This window comes from Balaenoptera musculus, chromosome 2 (assembly GCF_009873245.2).
Source record: "Balaenoptera musculus isolate JJ_BM4_2016_0621 chromosome 2, mBalMus1.pri.v3, whole genome shotgun sequence".
Taxonomy (NCBI): Eukaryota; Metazoa; Chordata; class Mammalia; order Artiodactyla; family Balaenopteridae; genus Balaenoptera; species Balaenoptera musculus.
Window position 1 is genome coordinate 82,313,839 of NC_045786.1, and position 17,691 is coordinate 82,331,529.

At 36.7% G+C, this 17,691-nt stretch overlaps 2 protein-coding genes across 2 annotated transcripts in view; one reads left to right on the top strand and one right to left on the bottom strand.

Annotated features, from left to right (window-relative positions):
* Positions 1-14: 14 nt before the first annotated feature.
* Positions 15-17,691, bottom strand: part of USP8 (ubiquitin specific peptidase 8) — a 59,090-nt gene continuing 41,413 nt past the window's right edge. The window contains exons 12-19 of the mRNA XM_036843187.1: positions 10,237-10,314; positions 9,560-9,822; positions 7,352-7,564; positions 5,716-5,926; positions 4,587-4,823; positions 3,716-3,858; positions 1,026-1,158; positions 15-857 (exon numbers count right to left, since the gene is read on the bottom strand). Of these exons, the coding sequence (XP_036699082.1) occupies positions 672-857; positions 1,026-1,158; positions 3,716-3,858; positions 4,587-4,823; positions 5,716-5,926; positions 7,352-7,564; positions 9,560-9,822; positions 10,237-10,314 (1,464 nt within the window). The 3' untranslated portion in view covers positions 15-671. The remainder of the gene's footprint in view (positions 858-1,025; positions 1,159-3,715; positions 3,859-4,586; positions 4,824-5,715; positions 5,927-7,351; positions 7,565-9,559; positions 9,823-10,236; positions 10,315-17,691) is intronic.
* Positions 15,132-15,728, top strand: LOC118890389 (ATP synthase F(0) complex subunit C2, mitochondrial-like). Its single transcript, XM_036843188.1, has one exon. The coding sequence runs from the start codon at positions 15,183-15,185 to the stop codon at positions 15,609-15,611; it is 429 nt and encodes a 142-aa protein (XP_036699083.1). The 5' UTR covers positions 15,132-15,182; the 3' UTR covers positions 15,612-15,728.

The window sequence follows — 17,691 nt, forward strand, 5'->3', positions numbered from 1 at the left end:
TCTCATTTAAAAAATTAAAGAAAAGTTTCCATTTATTTTTTTAGAATAAAGATTTAGTGCACAAATACAGCCCAAAGCCAACAGAAAAATAGCTTTGCCCTGTCATTTCCCTAAGAAAGCACTGCAATTACTCAGAATAGGCCAAAAGGAAAGGAAAAAAAAAAAAAAGCAATCCTCTGAGTTCTAGGCTTCACAAAAGGACCACATATTATACTATGTACATTGATTTGATGTGCAAGTGTGCAATAAATATATACACATACATTCCTATCTGTTTTACATCATTCTAGAGTATTCATAGATCAAGCTGGGATTTAGAAATGTGAAAAGGCCATAACAGTAAAAAGGAAAATACAGGATACAATGGTTTTTAGACCAGTAGAATAATTATGCTTAGCTAATTATTTTAACTTTGGAGTAAACTAAAAAAGTTGTTTTGAAATAAATGGTACCTGTAAGGAATGCTTGCTTACTGCAATACTTCTTGTTAAATGTTCTTGGTCAGTTTTCTGATAATAGCACTGACCTGAAGTATATGGTATAGTAACACAACTCTCACTGTCCTAGAATTCCTTTAAATGGCCAGCTATAGCTATCCAGAATCTTTAAGCATTTCAAGAGTTGTGTTGCTCAGCCTGTTAAAAGATAACTAGCTTATAACCTACTTCTCCTTATGTGGCTACATCAGTTACTCGTGGTCCCAATGACGTATAAAAGAGGATATAAGCTGCTGAAGATTTCACAGAAGAAACGGAAATATCAGAAACTTCATGATCATCAAATTTAAACCACCGCTGTCTTGCTGCATTTTTACAATAGGCAGTGTAGTGGCCTCCATCCAGCCCACCATAGTGATTCTGTGCCAAACAAGACAGAAAATCAAATCAAATTGAATTATTTAAAATATGTCAATAATTTCAAAGACTTATGTTGTTCTTACTTTCCTATGAGGTAAGGAACCACTTGAAACTTGGTTTTTTCGTTTGCTTCGAAAAAAAACGTATTTAGTTTAACGAGATACTTACCGAAACAGAAAACAAGTTATATTTCCTCAAATTGTTCTTTGGACCAATAACATACTGTGACAAGTCAAGATTTTCTAATGGGAAGTCCACAGATGTCTGTAATTTTTGCTTCCATCTGCCATCGTAGGAAAAACTGTAGAGCATAACATTACAGCAATTACACTGACAGACCAAAGAAAGACATCAGAATGAACCCTAATTCATTCATTAACAATCCAGATTTTTAGACAGGACCATAAAATCCATTTCAAACACACAATCAGAATTTTAATAGTGGAGGGACCTGTTAAAGACACCTGGTTTCGAACTTCCCTGGTGGTCCAGAGGTTAAGACTCGGCGCTTCCAATGTAGGGGGCGTGGGTTCGATCCCTGGTCAGGGAACTAAGATCCCACATGCCGCGTGGCACGGCCAAAAAAGAAAAAAAAAGAAAAAAAGAAGAGAAAAAAAGAAGAAGAAAAAGATAACGTAAGTCCCCTACATACGAATCTTCAAGTTGTGAACTTTCAAAGATGTAAATGTGCCCCTGTATGCCAGCTGTTGTACTGTACTACTATACTTTTCAAGGTACTACACTGTAAGATTAAAAATGTTTTATTTTTTGTGTTTGTTTGTTTTTTATGTATTATTTGTGTGAAAAGTATTATACACCTATTACAGTACAGTACTATATAGCGGAGTTAGGTGGGTACCTAGGCTAACTTTGTTGGACTTAACGAATGAATTGGACTTACAAACGCACTCTCAGAACAGAACTCGTTCCTATGTAGGGGACTTGCTGTACTTGGTGTCATTTGTTTTACAAATGATGAAACTGACGTACACAGATATTAACACATTATTGACCAGAGACGTATTAATACGTCTTTTGTTACCTGAACCTTATTGACCGTAGGCATTTCAATATTCATTTACATAACAAATCACCAGCTGCAGGCGTTAGTTTCTGCAAAAATCCCCCATCAATAATGAGTTAAATGTCTAACCCCAGGTCAAACAGCTAGAGTGGTAGAGGCAGGGCCATACCTTGGTCCCTTAATCCCTAGACCAGCTAAAGCTGTTAGATTAGTCTTCTACAAAGGTAAAAAGTTATGAAAACCCCCATTTATAATGCTAATCACCACAAAAGAACAGAGGAATGACAGAGGAGAGCTGCTCTAGATTTAAGCTTGTACTTTTGGGGACACTAGAGCTGGTAATTGCAAGCACATAAACTAGTGACTGAAATAATGGCATTCCATTATCCTGACATATTCTGCTTCTTTAAACACCAAAATACTGGTATTTTGGTTAGTGTAATATGGTTATTTCAGAATTATTTTTAAAAAAATGAACTCTGAACCATTTATACTTTTAGATATTCTCCAAGAGTAATACACAGCATTAAAAATTTTAACAGAACAAATGTGTAATCATTTATAGAATGTTTATACCTCCACAATCTGCAAGAAGCAGAAAAGGACAACTGATATAATAAGCTTTTGTTAGAAAATTTACACAAGAGGAATTTGAACATATCAATGTGGAAATTAACATAAATAACTGCCTAAGAATCTCCAATAATATAAGATGAAACAAAAAATTAAAAATAAATGCTTTCTTTGAAACAAAAATTAGAGCTCTCAATAAGCAGATGAAACTTCCTTTTAAAGTTTTTCCAAAAAATGACTTGAAGTTATCACTCCACAGATGGATACCATAAAGACAAAGAATCAGAGCAAAAGACCTGGCACATGTTTTACAACTCTCTCGCCATTATTCTTCTACTGCTATAGGTCCAGATCTTTTTCATTGGCTGGAAAAATCTGGGCAAAAATATGTCTGTACTCTACAATGGCATCCTTAATGTTTTATCTTTAAAAATTACACTTTTAAAAAACTCATATATTTCATTTTCAGCACAGTATTCTTTTTTATGTTTACTTTATTGTTTGTATGACAAATTTTATCTAATAGTGTGTTAGAGTTATATTGTATAACATTATTTTTATACAGTTTCACTGAATGCTTTGTAATGATTTAAAATTTTCATATTTGAAATGTAATAATTTAGTTTCACTGATTTTTTTTTTTTTTTTTTTATATTGGAGTATCATTGATTAACAACGTGTGTTAGCTTTGGGTGTACAGCAAAGTGATTCAGTTATACATATACATGTATCTATCCTTTTTCAAATTCTTTTCCCATTTAGGTTATTATGGAATATTGAGCAGAGCTCCCTGTGGTTATCTATTTTATTTATTTTTTATTTTTAATTTTTTTGGCTGTGCTGCATGGCTTGTAGGATCTTAATTCCCCAACCAGGCACTGAACCCACACCCTTGGCAGTGAAAGTGCAGAGTCCTAACCACTGGGCAACCAAGGAATTCTCTTGGTTATCCATTTTAAATATAGCAGTGTGTACGTGTCAATTTCAAACTCCCAATCTATCCCTCCCCGCTAGTTTCACAGATTTTTAAAGACAGAATTATATGAAAGAGTGATGCTGTCACTTTGCCCTGTTATTACAAACACTAAGGTGAACTAGAATCTCATTATTTCTGCCTAGTTTCCCTAGAGATACCCTAACCAGATAATCTTCCTTTGTTATACATCCTAAGCAGGTAGTACAACAAAGTGTTTAGAATAAAAGACTTAGAAGTCCTTCATCTAAAAAGTACTAAACACTTAGAAAAATGTGTCCCTTTTACCGTTTCAGATGCACTAAAAGTACAGGTGGCAACTTCCAGATTTCTATCTTTTTTAGCGAATCCCGTCGAGCTCTGCAATGACTGCAGTAAAACCTGTTGTTATCTGTGAGTTTTTCTTCTTTGGAAAACAATCTAAGGCAATCCTGGAGGCAAAAACAAGTAGTAGATACTTGTTAATATTTTCAACACAGTATCCCTGAGCATCTATTCAATAAGTTACTCTGCCAGGCATGAGGAATACAACAGTAAACTATTACAAAACAGTTCCTGCCCCCACAAAGTTTATGATCTAGTGAGGAATGCAGACCCAGATGGGAGCTGACAGTGACAGAGAGTGTGGCGAGTGGTGGTGCTGCCTATAGTGGAGGGAAGAAGTCCTGCATGCCCTGAGAGCACCGAGGAACAACTTCTACCTGGTGGCTCAGGAAGTTCTGACTAACAGGAGGCCAACACTAAAGGGTGTCAACAAGCTCTCTAAATCACACCGCTGTTGCCTGCAAAACATATTTATTTGATATACCCATGTAGAGCAAATTCCTATAAAAACTGTACCTAAGTTAAAGTCAACATACAATTTTCCAAATTAACTTTTAAAACTTCTTCAATAAATACAAACTTAAAAAAAATTATTAACTCTAAAAGAATATTTTATAGGAAAATATCTTTTAAAAAGGAAAATTTCTTTTAAAAAATGCTGTTTTTTTCCTAATCTACAGAGACCTAATTAAAACAAAATTTTTGTTTTAGTTTTAACCTATAAAATGTTTATGGGGCAAACAAGAGAAATAAATTACTGAATAAAGTACACCTCTATGTGCATATGAACAGAATTTTTCTTCAACAAATCATTTTCTCTCAATCCTAAACTTACCTGTAATGTACATTTACTTGTAGATGCTAGTGGTAGAGACAGATACATGAAAGCCTCAAATGTCCTAGACTTTTTGTGGCAGGTGAGGCACTGTACTGTGGATTTGAATTGACCCTGAAAAAGGGCAACAATGATAGATTCATTGAGCTGCTTGTGCTTCTGCCAAGCATGTTCTGCAGCTTTAAAGTCATCGAGATGATCATTATTTTCTTCTTTATGTCTCTTCCGATTATCAGCCTGGAAATAAGATTTAGACTCTATATTAATATCTCAAAGTCAACATTTAAATATAAAATTGAAAGAGTATATTAAATACAAACACTGCAGATTTAGAAACACTTCTTGTTCTTTTCAGAAAGGAATTCTAATCTCATCAAGTGCTACAAAAAAATTCTAGCCAAAAAAACCTCCTAAAATACCAAAACTCACTTTATCAAAAGGATGTAACTTGTTGCAATTTCTTAACAAATTTTTATTTAAAGAGCTGAAAAGTCTGGTTTTGAAAAGACATTCCACATATAGCTGGGAGTTAGGGCTACAACTAGACAGATGTTATTTTGCTGTCCTAGTCTCATGGATGGATACATTCTATCTATCTATCTTTCTACCGTCACACACATATACACATATAGACACACACAACATACATATATTCACACACATACATATACATAGATAAGTGTGTGTGTCTATTTGTGTATGTATATGGTCGCTGGTAAGAAAGGTGACCCCAAAGGTATCTGAAAGAGGACAGCTTGGTGCTAAAAAGAAGCCACCGTACACAGACAAAGATGCCTCAGTAATAACTTTTCACATCAATCATTTGGTCATGTGGGTCACAAACACAGCATCTCTGACAACTATTTTTACAAATTTACAACATTTACAAACTTCTTGCAGTAATACAACCTGTTAACATTTTCATAAGTAAATACAAATTGCATATACTTCCTTTCAAATATTAGACCTATCAGATATATTTGTTTTAAAGTTCCATGCCATAGTACAGTCACTAGGTTTCAATAAATTAGCACCGAACAATCACCAACTATAATTTTAAATTGCTATAAAAATGAGTACAATGTTAAGCAACCCTAAGGGGCCTTTGCAACTTAGAAAAATTTCTTACTTTATTAAGATCTTCATGGAGACCATCCATTAGGAACAGAAGCAGTTCTTGTGAATCTTGCTGGCTGTATCCTGCAAACTGGTCATTGATCTTCCCAATAGTGATTTTAAAGTCTTTCGGACTGATATACCTGTACTGTCCTGTCCACAGGGCTTTCATGATTATGCCAAATTCTTCCGCCACTTCACCTTTATGCCCCAACAAATTTGACCTTTGCAAATAAAATTAAAGTTACAAAAAAGCAATACAGGAATTATAAAGAGCCAAGGTACAGTGGGTTCTTGACATCTACATTAAACTATTCACATACTGTAATATGTGACCCTACACTAAAATACTTATTCACAGGTTTATTACCAAATACCTATCTGAATCTTACTTTGATTACACCCCTCCAACTTGCTTCCTTTTGGCTGCCAGCCCTGCACGGTCTCCTATTCCTTATCAACAGGCTCCAGTTTATGACAGTGAGGTTCCACCTTCTTGTACTGTTCCTTTCCTGTCTGTTCTTTACCAATTAGAGGAGGCTTTTCTCTACACTGTTCTTTTTTTTTTTTTTAAACATCTTTATTGGAGTATAATTGCTTTACAATGGTGTGTCAGTTTCTGCTTTATAACAAAGTGAATCAGCTATACATATACATATATCCCCATATCTCCTCCCTCTTGTGTCTCCCTCCCGCCCACCCCTCCCTATCCCACTCCTCTAGGTGGTCACAAAGCACTGAGCTGATCTCCTTGTGCTATGCAGCTGCTTTCCACTAGCTATCTATTTTACAGTTGGTAGTATATATAACTCCATGCCACTCCCTCACTTCGTCCCAGCTTACCCTTCCCCGTCCCCGTGTCCTCAAGTCCATTCTCTGCGTCTGTGTCTTTATTCCTGTCCTGCCCCTAGGTTCTTCAGAACCTTTTTTTTTTTTTTAGATTCCATATATATGTGTTAGCATACAGTATTTGTTTTTCTCTTTCTGACTTACTTCACTCTGTATGACAGTCTCTAGGTCCATCCACCTCACTACAAATAACTCAATTTCATTTCTTTTTATGGCTGAGTAATATTCCATTGTATATATGTGCCACATCTTGTTTATCCATTCATCTGTCGATGGACACTTAGGTTGCTTCCATGTCCTGGCAATTTCTACACTGTCCTTAAGAATATTTTCCTCTTTCCTAATTTGACATCTCTGCAACTGGCTGGTAAGGAAGTGTGGTTAGATCACCCTTTTAATACTGTACTGCAAAAAGTATGATATTTCTTGGGCTTCCCTGGTGGTGCAGTCGTTAAGAATCTGCCTGCCAATGCAGGGGACACGGGTTCAAGCCCTGGTCTGGGAAGATCCCACATGCAGCGGAGCAACTAAGTCTGTGCACCACAACTACTAAGCCTGCACTCTAGAGCCTGTGTGCCACAACTACTGAAGCCTGTGTGCCTAGAGCCTGTGCTCTGCAACAAGAGAAGCACCGCAACAAGAAGCCTGCGCACTGCAGCAAAGAGTAGCCCCCACTCACCGCAACTAGAGAAATCCACGTGCAGCAACGAAGACCCAACACAGCCAAAAATATAAATAAATAAATAAAAATTTATAATAAAAAAAAAAAAAAAAAAAAAAAAAGTATGATATTTCTTTACCTATTAATATCATCCTGATAACAGTTGCGGTTGAAATAATCAGCCAGATGTGGAGTATTACATAGGCACTGCAGTATCGAGTTCATGTAACAAGTATTTCCTAAATTACGTAGTCCGGTGAGAGCAGGTCCAGATCCTCCAAAAACAGGATTGAGGTTCCGAATCTGAGAAGCAGAAAGCCTTGTGATCTCAGTTTTAGGGTAGCTTGTTGGCCTAAGGAAGAAAAAAGTGTACAAGATACCTTAAAATGCACAGCACCTGAAATGAAGGTTCACACTACAAAGGGCAGTAAACTCCAGCATCTGTACCAGAGTATACAGTAATCTTGCAAATAGTTACTAAGTTAGCTCATAAGGTAATGGGTCTTACAGCACATTTAGTATCTAGGTTAACACTGGTTATACTCTGTGACCCTCCCATGAAACAAACACCTTTAACCTCTTATGTGAATCCATGGTTTTTTACAGGTACCCTGAGATAGCTTCTCTGGCTTCTCATGAACAGGTAGAGTCTTCTAGTAGAGAAGGCTCTTTCAAACTTCTTTAAATGATCCCAGGAAGTTTAGCATTACCAAATGTTGTATTCAACCAGAATGCCAAATAAGGAATCAAAAAAAAAAAAAAAAGTGTATGTGTATATATATGTGTGTGTGTTTGTGTGTGTGTGTGTATATATATATGGTACTGTGGAGTGTATTATCAAGCAGGCAGAGGTTATTTGGGTACTATAACCTAAAGTCTAGAGCTGTGCTGACAAACATGGTAGTAGCCACTAGCCACAGGTGGCTATATAAATTTAAGATAAAATTTAAAATTTAGCTTTTTAGTTACACTAGCCACAATTCAAAATAGCCACTACCATACTGGACAGCACAGATACAGAACATTTCTATCTTCACAGATACAGAACGTTTCTATCAACATGTCTACTGGACAGCACTAGACTAGAGAATGCCTCCAAGACTTTTGTTACTTAGTGTATTTGATTTATATCTGGAACTTCTACGACAGCTACAGCATTAAGAAAACTCCTAATTGATAAGTCTTTCTTTTATTATTGATCCTAAGTATATTTCCACCTCTAAAAGGAATACTGAGAACAGATTATATTTCAACCACCTTTTCTTTACACATGGCTCAGGTGTATGTACTCACGTGCTATTTCTCTGTTCAACACAGATAAAAAAATACATGAACTGCATATGCTGTAGTTTTTAAAACTCAAATTAACAAACTTTCATAAGAATGATAATTCAAGAAGGAATTACACCTCACCAGCTTTAATAGTGAGCCCTAAAATCTATAACTAGATTTACCGATTTTACAAAATCTCCTCCAGGTAAGTCCTACCTGGCAGGGAAGGTTCTCATGAGGAAAATATATTAACTACTTTTTGCAGAGGTGATTCTGAAGAGGCCAAAAAGACAGCCTAGTTAGAATTCCTTAGCAATTTAGAGAGTGTATTTAACAAATAGAAAAATCCATTTATTTTCACTTCCATCTATCCTACATCCCCCAAAATTAATGATCAGAAGTGGTAAATAGACTAGCAAACTATCTTCTCATAATCCTATCAATCATAAGCTAGGAGCATTAGAGTATTCAATAAGGGATAAAGCCAGGAATACATCTAAATGAGATACTGTTTTGGGGAAACCTAAATGAATCACCTATTGATCACCACTTGTGAACAGAGTAACAGAAATGCAATGAAGGAAAAGGAAGCAGAATACGGATTAGAAGCTGATACACACTAAAATGCTCATTATTTTAATACTATATAAGTTTGCTCCCACATTACTGGCTGAGTTAAAAAAAAAAAAAGTTTGGAATTTAAGAGCTGCAACAAGACATACTCAATAATCCTATAAATTATGGTCCTCAGAAGGAGATTCAGGGATCACAGGAAGTTTATAAAACACATCTAAGCAGTCTACGGCACACTGCCTTAAAACTTAACAAGGTGTATACTTTTATATCTACATTATTACGTATGATAATCCTCTGTGATATATTTAAGTTAGCACTTGGGAGAAAAACCAAGGACATTTAATCCATTTATTTCTCTTTTCCCTCTTTAGTAAATAAAGGCTGGGATAGCCATCCACAGGATTTTCTGATGCCGTGATATTAATAAACTGGTATGTTTAGAGTAGAAGTTTTCAAATGCAGCAGATGATTCTGTTTCTAGGAGTCAGGATCAACTCACTTGTTTTCCCGATTAACTGTTGGAGTTATTGCCGGCCTCCTCTTCTCCTCCTCTTGAATGGCCTGGGTTATATCTGGGGAGGAGTAGGAGCGCTTCAGTTTGGATGGTTCTCTATCCCGCTCGGCAGGAATCTGTGGCTTGGCTTTATGAGTTGGAGGGGTGGAAGGAGGTGCAGATGAAGGAGCCATTTCCGGTGGATACATATGAACAGTGTTGGTGGGCGAATGATAGTAACGAAAAGTTCCAGTGATAGGGTCAAGAAACTTACATGGGGGAAAAAAAAAGACAGGTCAAAAAATGATGAACATTGAGTGAACAACGACGAAAAAATCACTCAAAAGTATTTCACTGCTAAATTTACTTGTGCATTAAAATAATTTGAATAAAATGGTGATAATCACTTCTATAATTAAACTTTCAAAGAACTTTAGGTTTTAAAGTGATACACTGTTTCTCAATGACAAATGCCAGTATGTTCATATACGGTAGCCAGCATCCCAGAATGGATATCGAAAAATCTAACCCTGCTGTAATTAGGGAAATGAGCTATGTCCTTTATAATGAAGAGACAGAATCGACTCTGCATTAGAGAAGATGCAGAATAAACAAATACATGTTTTGTTTTTTAAAAAAACAGTGACCATGTAATTTATTTCTGTGCTAATTTTGAATTTTACCTTGGCCCAGCCTGAAGGCAGTCCTGGTACGATCCTCCCCATTTCTTCACTTCGTGCTCTTGTCAAAGGCTCTCGAGACTAGTTTAAAAAAAAAACAACAAAAAAGTAAAAGATTTTTAAATTACATTTTGCCACATACAAACTTAAGCTACTTGTACCAAACAACCAAAAAGCCTTGTGTTGCTGCCCTTAGTATTTTTTAAAACAAGTTCAAAGATGAAGAACTATACATGTTTTTTTTTTCTTTTTTTAAATAGATCTTCATTGGAGTATAATTGGTTCACAATACTGTGTTAGTTTCTGTTGCACAACGAAGCGAATCAGCCATATGCATACACATGTCCCCATATCCCCCTCCCATTCTCCCTATCCCACCCCTCTAGGTCATCGCAAAGCACCAAGCCGATCTCCCTGTGCTATACTGCTGCTTCCCACCAGCCAACTATTTTACATTTGGTAGTGTATATATGTCGATGCTACTCTCACTTCACCCCAGCTTCCCCCTCCCACCCCAAGTCCTCAAGTCCATTCTCTATGTCTACCTCTTTATTCCTGCCCTGCAACTAGGTTCATCAGTACCATTTTTTCTTTTTTTAGATTCCATATATATGCATTAGCATACAGTATTTGTTTTTCTCTTTCTGACTTATTTCACTCTGTATTGACAGACACTAGGTCCATCCACCTCACTACAAATAACTCAATTTCATTTCTTTTTATGGCTGAGTAATATTCCATTTATATGTTTTCTTAAAGTCCTAAAATTATCCCAGCAAGGGGAAGGAGTGTGTGTGCACAAGCCTATAATAACGGTGACTTGTAAAAGTTTCTCTAGAAAAACAGAAACACAGGCTTCCCTGGTGGCGCAGTGGTTAAGAATCCACCTGCCAATGCAGGGGACACAGGTTCGGGCCCTGGTCCCGGAAGATCCCACATGTCGCAGAGCAACTAAGCCCATGTGCCACAACTATTGAGCCTGAGCTCTAGAGCCCGTGAGCCACAACTACTGAGTCCGCGTGCCACAACTACTGAAGCCCGTGTGCCCTAGAGCCTGTGCTCCGCAACAAGAGAAGCCACTGCAATGAGAAGCCCGCCCACTGCAATGAAGAGCAGCCCCTGCTCTCTGCAACTCGAGAAAGCCCGTGCACAGCAACAAAGACCCAATGCAGCCAAAAAGAAAAAAAGAAAAAAATAAATTTATAAAAGAAGAAAAGAAAAAATAATAAATTGGACTTCACCAAAAAACCCCAAAAAACAAAAAAACAGAAACACAAAGACAATTTCACTTCTAGGTGTCAACCCAAAAGAAATGAAAATACATTTCCATACAAAGACACTTATATGCAAATGTTCATAGCAGCATTATTCATAACAGCCCCAAAGCAGAAGCAATCCAATGTCCATCAAATGTGGTATATCCACACAATGGAATACTACTCAGCAACAAAAGGAATAAACTACTGATACGTGGTACAATATAGATGAATGTCAAAAAATTACGGTAGGTGAAAGAAGAAATATACAAAAGACTATATATATATTATTTGTATGAAATGCCTAGAAGAGGCAAATCTGTGGAGACAAAGATTAGATTCATGGTTGCCTGGAATGGGGAGTGACTATAGCTGGGCACAGAGATCTTTTTGGTGTGATGGAAATGTCCTAAAATTGGATTGTGTTAATAAAAACTGTTTCACAACTCTGAACTGAAATCACTGAACTGTACACTAAAAATGGATTACTTTTATGGTATGCAAATTATACCTCAAGAAAACTCTTAAATAAAAACAAAGGCAAAGACATCTTATAAAAGGCCTAAATATTTTTAAAATTGTGATGAAATATAACGTAAAATTTACCATTTTGAACATTTTTAAGTGTATAGGTAAGTGGCATTAAGTATATTCACACTGTTGTGCAACCACTCTCCAGAACTCTCTTCATCTTGCAAAACTAAAACTCTGTACCCATTTAAACAACTCCCAACTTCTCCCAACCCCCAGGTCCCTGGCAACCACCACTCTACTTCCTGTCTCTATGAATTTAACCATTCTAGGTACCCTATATAAACAGAATCAAAGAACATTTGTCCTCTTGTGACTGGTTTATTTCACTTAGCGTAATGTCATCAAGGTTCATCCATGTCAGAATTTCTTTTTTTATAGCTGAATAATATTCCATTGTATGTACATACCACATTTTTTATAGATTCATCTGTTAGTGTATACTTGAGTTGCTTCCATCCTTTGGCCATTATGAATAATACTCTATGAACATGGGTGTATAAATATCTCTTTGAGAGTCTGCTTTCAATTCTTTTGGGTATATATCCAGAAGTAGAATTGCTTGATCATACTATAAGGCCTAAGTATCTTTTAATTTCATAAAATGAATAGAACATACCATCATACTTTAAATAGGAAGATAAGGAACTATTCCCTTTAGCATGTAAGTGGATCCATCATGTAAAAACAAGCAAAAAAATGCTACCGAAGATAGCAAAGATTCCCTCAGAGAGAAGATCTTAAGATGGAGGAGGATGATATGGTAGAGATAACCACATGGTTATAATCCATGTTTTTTTTCCTATCCAATGAACTGTTGCTTACTTTATTTCTTTCAGTGTCTTCTGTATTCTCTCTAAAAGTTCCAGTCTTTAGAATTCCACTTTCTGGTTGTCCTTTAATCTTAACAGGCTGTAAAATTATTAAAATCAGAAGTGAAACAAAACTTTAACTCTCCCCCAACATAAACCTACCTATCACTAGCTAATACAAGCAAATCCATCAGACTGCAAATGTAAAAAGAGAGAAAAAAAAAATGAGGCTCTGAAAAGTTTATTTGATTTTATTGTCAAATTAGACACTTAAAATTAAAGGCGGCAGGGCCCATGTGGGATTTCCTAACTCTAAAGGTAAAGAACTAAGAAACTTTGATGAATCAGTGGTGGGGAAGAGATGTCAATCACAGTGGATTATGAAGCACTGGTTCATAATACATGGCCAAGTATAAGATGTTGGGTCATTAGTGTACACACACCATGGCCTCTTGTGAACATTATCCTTTTATTTAAATCTCTTATGATTTTGGCTACCTTGAAAGTGGTCGTGATCTAAAATCACTAACATATTAAAGAGAATGAAGTGATTATAGAATTTCATACAGAGCAATATTCAGGAGTGCAAAATTCATTTTATATCCTCTTAGAACTTCTCATAGATGCTTTTAAAAATTCACTTTAATTTTAAAGATTTTAAAAATAACTACAGTAAAGTAAAAACTTAAAAGTGTGATAATTTAAATAAAATTTATTCCAGAATAAATCACACATTTTGCCTACTTTTAAAAGGTCCATACAATGAATGCAATCTTAACTTTCCTTCAGTGTGTTACATTATAGGAAACATAAAAAAACTACATGTGATCATCTCAGGGCTATTTAGACTTGTATGGATATTTGGCACCTATACTAAATGACCCCAGAAATACGAATGCTTTAAATTCTTAAGACTACCTGCCTCTGGATAGAAGGTGGCTTTGGAATTTAACTGCATATGTGATTCACAGGCAACTTACTTAACCTCTAAGCTTCAATTTCATCTGTAAATTGAATTCCTGATAGAGTTATCATTAGGAGGAATAAGTAAGATTATGTATCAATAGAAGAAATACCTGGCATATACTAGCTACACAATGAATAATATTTAAATGGTGAGAGCTCATAAGTTCTGCTTCTCCTATGAATAAAGTTAGAGAATTTTAGAACATGGGCTTCATTTTCCTACCTTTGGATGTTCAGAAGGCTTTTGCATGGGACCTACATCTCTGATAATTAAAGTTACTAGGTTAAGTGTTCCCTGGATAAATGTGGCACTAATATGAATTGTTAATTTTGGTATATGCATAAACTGCTGCTTGAGAAGTATAGAAATTGATGTTCAATACAGACAGTATTTCACCTCCCATTAGAATTCATTTTCACACTACCAGAAATATATTTCCATTTATATGAAATGTAAAAAGGGCTATAGCTGTTCTTGCTATTATAAAAACTTATTTGTTAGAATATGACATGATACTATACATAGAAAATCCTAAAGATGCCACCAAAAAACTACTAGAGCTCATCAATGAATTCGGTAAAGTTGCAGTATACAAAACTCATATACAGAAATCTGTTGCATTTGTATACACTAATAATGAACTATCAGAAAGAAATTAAGAAAACAATCCCATTTACAATTGCATCAAAAAGAATAAAATAGGGACTTCCCTGGTGGTCCAATGGTAAAGAATCTGCCTTCCAATGCAGGGGTCGTGGGTTCGATCCCTGGTCGGGGAACTAAGATCCCACATGCCACAGGGCAACTAAGCCTGCGTGTCACAACTACTGAGCTCGCACGCCTCAACAAGAGAGCCCGCATGCCTCAACGAGAGAGCCCGCATGCCACAAACTATAGAGCCCATGTGCTCTGGAGCCCACACACCACAACTACAGAGCCCTCATGCCACAACTAGAGAGAGAAGACCCGCACGCCACAACTAGAGAGAAGAAGCCAACACCACAACGAAGAGCCTGCGCTGCAACGAGAGGTCCCACATGCTGCAACTAAGACCCGATGCAGCAAAAAAAAATTTAAAAAAATAGAGAAAATAAATAAATATTTTTAAAAAAGAATAAAATATATAGGAATAAATCTAACTAAGGAGGTAAAAGACCTGTACTTGGAAAACTATAAGACACCGATGAAAGATAATTGAGGATGACCCAAACAGATGAAAAGATAATACTGTGCTCATGGACTGGAAGAATTAATATTGTTAACATGTCCATTCTACCCAAGGCAATCTACAGATTCAACGAAATCTCTATCAGAACACCAATGGTGCTCTCTCTTCTCTGCACTGGGAGCAGCTCTCCTGCCACGGCCCTTCAGCCCTGGAAAATGTACACTTGCACCAAGTTCGTCTCCATCCCCTCCTTGATCAGGAGAACCTCTCCACTAATGAGCCGATCACTGTCTGCAGTGGTGCTGAAACGACCAGAGACGCTGACAGATGACAGCCACAGCAGCTTGGCAGCCCCGAGTCCCCTGACCACCTCACTTATTCCTAGCCGCAGCTTCCAAACCAGTGCCATTTCAAGGGACACTGACACAGCAGCCAAGTTCCCTGGAGCTGGGGATGCCACAGTAGGGGTGGCTGGCTCTGGGGCTGGGATTGGGACTGTGTTTGGGAGCCTCATCATCGGTTATGCCAGGAACCCTTCTTTGAAGCAACAGCTCTTCTCCTACACCATTCTGGGCTTTGCCCTCTCGGAAGCCATGGGACTCTTTTGCCTGATGGTGGCCTTTCTCATCCTCTTCGCCATGTGAAGGGGCTGTTTCCACCTCCCATAGTTCTTTCTCCTGTGTCTTGTCTGCCCTGTATGTTCCTTTTCCTGTACCACCCCAGGCAGCCTGGGGAAAGGGGTTGGCTCAGGGTTTGACAGAAGGTAGACAAATAAATACTGTATTAATAAGAAAAAAGAAAAAAACAAAAAAGACACCAATGGCATTTTCCACAGAACTAGAACAAATAATCTAAAATGTTTACAGAAACACAAAAGACCCCAAATAGCCAAAGCAATCTTGGGAAAGAACAGAACTGGAGGAATCATGCTCCCTGACTTCAACTACAAACCTACAGTCATCAAACCAGTATGGTACTGGCACAAAAACAGCCACACAGATCAATGGAACAGAACAGAGAGGCCAGAAATGAACCCACACTTATATGGTCAATTAATCTATGACAAGGGAGGAAGAATATACAATGGGGAAAAGACAACCTCTTCAATAAATGGTGTTGTTGATGGATCAGGTCTTTGAGATACATAAGGAAGCAAGTAATTTTTTTCCACACTTTTTTATTGGATGAAATAATTCAAAGTATGTATTCATTATAAAGTTCAGCATTCAAAGAGCACTGACATTTTATTAATATTAAAAATAAGCCAGGAGTTCCCTGGTGGTCCAATGGTCAGGACTCCATGCTTTCACTGCAGTGGCCCTGGGTGCAATCCATCGTCGGGGAACTAAGATCCCGCAAGCTGTGTGAAGCAGCCCCAAAAAAACCAAAACCAAAATCAACCAAACAAACAGAAAAACCAAGAGAGAAGATGTAAAACAAACAAAAAAACCCCAAAAAAACAAAACAAAAATGGTGTTGGAAAAACTGGACAGCTACATGCAGAAGAATCAAACTAGACTAGTCTCCTACAACATGCACAAAAATAAATTCAAAATGGATTAAAGACTTAAATGTAAGACCTGAAACCATAAAACTTCTAGAAGAAAACACAGGCGGAACACTCTTTGACATTGGTCTTAGTAATATTTTTTTGCATATGTCTCCTCAGGCAAAGGAAACAAAAGCAAAAATAAACAAATGGGACTATATCAAATTAAAAAGCTTTTGCACAGAGAAGGAAACTATCAACAAAATGAAAAGGCCACCTACTGAATGGGAGAAGATACTTGCAAATGATAATATCTGATAAGGGGTTAATATCCAAATTATACAAAGAACTCAGAGAGCTCAACATCAAAGAAACAAAAAACCTGATTTAAAAATGGGCAGAGGATCTGAATAGACATTTTTCTGAAGAACACATACAGATGGCCAACAGGCACGTGAAAAGATGCTCAACATCACTAATCATCAGGGAAATGCAAATCAAAACCACAATGAGATATTACCTCACACCTGTCAAAATGGCTATTATCAGAAAGACCACAAATAACAAGTATTGGTGAGAATGTGGAGAAAAAGGAACCTTACTACAACACTGTTGGTGGGAATGTAAATTGGTACAGTCGCTATGAAAAACAGTATGGAGATTCCTTAAAAAATGAAAAATAGAACTACCATATGATCCAGCAATTCCACTCCTGGTTATTTATCCAAAGAAACCCAAAACAGTAATTAGAAAAGATATATGTACCCCTATATTCATTGCAGCATTATTTACAATAGCCAAGATATGGAAGCAACCCAGGTGCCCATTAGTCAGCCATTAAAATAAAAAAAAGAATGAAATCTTGCCATTTGTGACAACATGGATGGACCTAGAGGGTAGTATGCTAAGTGAAATAAGTCAGCCCCAAAAAGATAAATATTGTATGATTTTGCTTACATGTAGGATCTAAAAAACAAATGAACAAACATAAAACAGAAACAGTTATAGATACAGAGAACAAACAGGTGGTTGCCATAGGGGAGGACAGTGTGGGGAGGAAAGAAATAGGTGAGGGAGATTAAGAGGTATAAACTTTCAGTTGCAAAATAAATGTCACAGGGATGAAATATACACAGTGTGGGGAATATAGTCAATAGCTATGTATCCTCCTATGGTGACATATCGTAACTAGACATTATGGTGATCATTTTGAAATGTATAGAAATACCAAATCG

Coding starts and splice junctions, on each gene's coding strand:
- LOC118890389 (XM_036843188.1), top strand. CDS start 15,183: ATGTACACTTGCACCAAGTTCGTCTCCATCCCCTCCTTGATCAGGAGA.